The following is a 3,620-nucleotide window of genomic DNA, read 5'->3' as shown; positions in this document are numbered from 1 at the left end:
GTTTTGTGTGCCTGGCATGTTCTACTGTGTTGTGTAGTGTTGGTGCACTCACAGTGAAGTCTTCTCTCCTCGGCGCTGCAACGGAATACCGAGCCGAGGAGAGATGACATCATTTCCTTTGCTGCTGTTTAGCATACAGCAGCAAAGGAAGTGATCTGATTGGCCGGCGGCGATCGCGAGGGGGGGCCACGAACGGATGGCCTCCCCCTCACCTCTGATCGCCGCTGGACAAAAGACGACCGCCTCGGGCACCGGGGGGGGTCCGATCGGACCCCCCACCCGCGGAAGGCAAATCACGTATATGTACGTGATTTTGCCTGTCCGTGCCACCTTGCCGACGTAAATCGGCGTGAGGCGGTCGTCAAGTGGTTAAGTGGTTTTAAAGCGTTAATATTTTTTACCTGAATGCATTTTCTGCATTAAGGTGAAAAACCTTTTGTGTCCAGGATCCCATCCCCCTGCAATGTGGATTCTTTCTGGATACTGTAGTCTGAGAGCGTGCAGCCATCTTTCAGCTGCTTGCCTGCAAAGATCAATCTCTGCTGGTCTAATGGAATGCCCTTGTTGTCTTGGATCTTGGATTCATTCTCAATAATGTCACTGGGCTCAACCTCAAGAGGGATGGTTTTGCCTGTGAGGGTTTTCACAAAGATCTGCATACCACCTCTCAGATGGAGAACAAGGTGAAGGGTGGATTCTTTCAGGATGTTGTAGTCTGAAAGGGTGTGAGCATCTTCCAGCTGTTTTCCTGCAAAGCTCAATCTCTGCTGGTCTGGAGGGATACCCTCTTTGTCTTGGATCTTGGCCTTTACATTTTCAATAGTGTCACTGGGCTCAAGCTCAAGGGTGATGGTCTTGCCTGTGAGGGTTTTTACAAAGATCTGCATACCACCTCTCAGACAGAGCACAAGGTGAAGGGTGGATTCTTTCTGGATGTTGTAGTCTGAAAGGGTACGACCATCTTCCAGCTGTTTGCCTGCAAAGATCTTACCTGAGCCTGATCTCGATCCAGCTCTCCCTCTTCATAGAGCAGATTGATAGCAGTTGGAGCCATTGAGGGAGGCTGTCTATGTCGATGGATAGGGACAGCGGGGCTCGGGAGTGACCTGGCAGGAGTACCTCTCCTTAGCAAGCAGCTTTCTAAGGGGAGTACTCGGAAGAAGGGTGGAACCAGGATCGCCAATTGGGGACCCCAGATGAGGAGGATTGGGGCTGCTCTGTGCAAAACCATTGCACAGAGCAGGTAACTATAGCATGTTTTTTTTTTTTTAAAATTGGTTTAGAATCTCTTGAAATTGCACATTTATGTTAAATGTGTAAAAAGTATTAACAAACAATAACAAAAAAGGTTTAAATATTAATAGTTAATAAAATACAAAAAAAAACAGCAGGAAAAGTAATAGTTGATGGGAGAAGGAGAATAGGGAGTTAATGGGACTGATTAGAGTAAACTTATGCCGCGTACACGCGGTCGGACTTTACGGCAGACTTTGCCCGGCGGACTTTGACGTACTTTACGACGGACTTTCTGAATGAACGGACTTGCCTACACACAGTCCACCAAAGTCTGTCGAATTCGTACGTGATGACGTACGCCCGGACTAAAACAAGGAAGTTCATAGCCAGTAGCCAATAGCTGCCCTAGCGTGGCTTTTTGTCCGTCGAACTAGCATACAGACGAGCGGACTTTTCGACCGGACTCGATTTCGACAGATTAATTTAAAACATGTTTCAAATCTAAGTCCGTCCAACTTTTGAGAAAACAAAGTCCGCTGGAGCCCACACACGATCTAATTGTCTGACGAAATCCAGTCCGCCGGGCAAAGTCTGCCGTAAAGTCCGCTCGTGTGTACGCGGCATAAGGGTTAAGGGCTTAAACAGGGTAGCGGGGGCGTGGCTTAGCAATGGCGAGTGAGGAAGACTTCCTTGAAAGCTCCCGGCATTGCCCCTCTTCTTCCCATAAATTGACGGTTTTCACCAAGCAAATGTAAGGCATGATAACCACCAAAAGATATAGGACACGTTCATCGACCAGAGGATCGCGGTCGTGGACTCCTAGAAGCGGCAAAAGAAGGTACTTTAAAGACACGCTGACGGCCTCTCCAGGCGCCATCGCAACTTCACCACGTGCACAGCCTGGATTCGGGAGAGGCGCACCCGACCCGCCAACACCTACTAGCCCTTCAGCTGCCTCGTGTTTGCTCTCGGAGATCCAAGCGGTACCCCGGGAAGATATGGCTGGCCCATCCCAACGTTTCGGGGACATACCTGACGACCTGAGAAGCATATTACTAGCCCTACCCATCAAGGCAGACATCGAGGCGCTACCTTCTAGATCCGACATGGAATCCCTCATACTCAGAGTGGAGGAGGCGCGCAGCCGCGACATCCAGGAGCTCAGGACCGAGATAAACGAACTCACAGAGCGAGTGGACTCCAGCGACCTTACGGTTTTGTCCCTCTCACAACGAGTCACTGCCCTGGAGCGATCACAGGAACTACACGCTACCCAGGCCATAGAACTGCAACTTCACATAGAAGATTTGGAAGACCGCAGTCACCGTAATAACCTGCGGCTGCGGGGCATTCCCGAGGCGACGGGGACGGAGGACCTAGCGGTATCGGTTACGGCAATATTTCAAAAAATACTGGGAACAACACCACTGACCTTGGAGCTTGACAGAGTGCACAGAACTCTAGGCCCTAAATCATCAGACCCAGAAAGACCACAAGATGTTCTCTGCAGGCTCCACAAATATACCCAGAAGGAACTGATCCTCCACAAAGTGTGGGAGCATGGAGAAGTGGAATTCAACGGAGCGGCAATCAAAATTCTCCGGGATCTATCGAGAGCTACGCTCCAGAGAAGGGCACTGCTGAGACCGGCCCTAGACCTGGCTAGACGACAAGGCTTTACATACCGCTGGGGTTATCCCCTAGCGGTTACATTTCGGAATGGATCTGCCTCCTTCACACTGCGCACTCCAAAGGATTTACCAGCCTTCTTCGATTTCTTATCTGTAGAACCAATCCCGGTTCCAGACTGGATTACCTTTGTCCCGAGACAGACGGGCTGTTCGGGACCTGCCACGCAGAGAAATCCCGCTCCTCCCCGACAGCAGAGATTCCGGAGGAGAAGCAGGGCGCCTTCGGACGAAGGGACACGTGAGTTGTAAACATGAAGCCCTCTCCCAGTCCAACTCTTAACTTTAACTTTAGCTTCAATTAACTTACGTTGCCCCCTTTTCTAGTTCTTAGTTTTTGGGTTTTTTTTTTTTTTTTGTGTGTGCGCTCCACTTACTTGTGCTGAGTACCCAGTACTGCCTGTGAGGCCGCCCCCCCCCCACCCCTCCACTGGGTTCTTCTCTTGCTAAAAAATGGAACAGAACGGCAACACTGAATAGACTTCTCATTCACATCCGCGCACCAGCGCAGGCAATCCCGGATAGTTATTGTCACACAACAAGGAGCATCTGACTGAGAGACTACAGGGAGTGAACCCCGATTAGTCCGGAGTATGTGTATGCCGGGAGACCCCCAATCGTTGCCTCTAAGCAAAGTGTCCCTAGAGAACTACTGATACCCGGATGGGACACACTTATTTTTCTATGGCACTGTAG

The 3,620-nt window shown here is 50.3% G+C and overlaps 1 protein-coding gene across 1 annotated transcript; it reads right to left on the bottom strand.

Moving 5' to 3' along the window:
- Positions 1–419: 419 nt before the first annotated feature.
- On the bottom strand, positions 420–981 carry LOC141141264 (polyubiquitin-like). Its single transcript, XM_073628943.1, has one exon. The coding sequence runs from the start codon at positions 885–887 to the stop codon at positions 420–422; it is 468 nt and encodes a 155-aa protein (XP_073485044.1). The 5' UTR covers positions 888–981.
- Positions 982–3,620: the final 2,639 nt, after the last annotated feature.

The sequence above is a fragment of the Aquarana catesbeiana genome, linkage group LG04 (genome assembly GCF_042186555.1).
Source record: "Aquarana catesbeiana isolate 2022-GZ linkage group LG04, ASM4218655v1, whole genome shotgun sequence".
Lineage (NCBI taxonomy): Eukaryota > Metazoa > Chordata > Amphibia > Anura > Ranidae > Aquarana > Aquarana catesbeiana.
The sequence above is the reverse complement of the archived record's forward strand: the minus strand, read 5'-3'. Positions and strand labels throughout refer to the sequence as shown.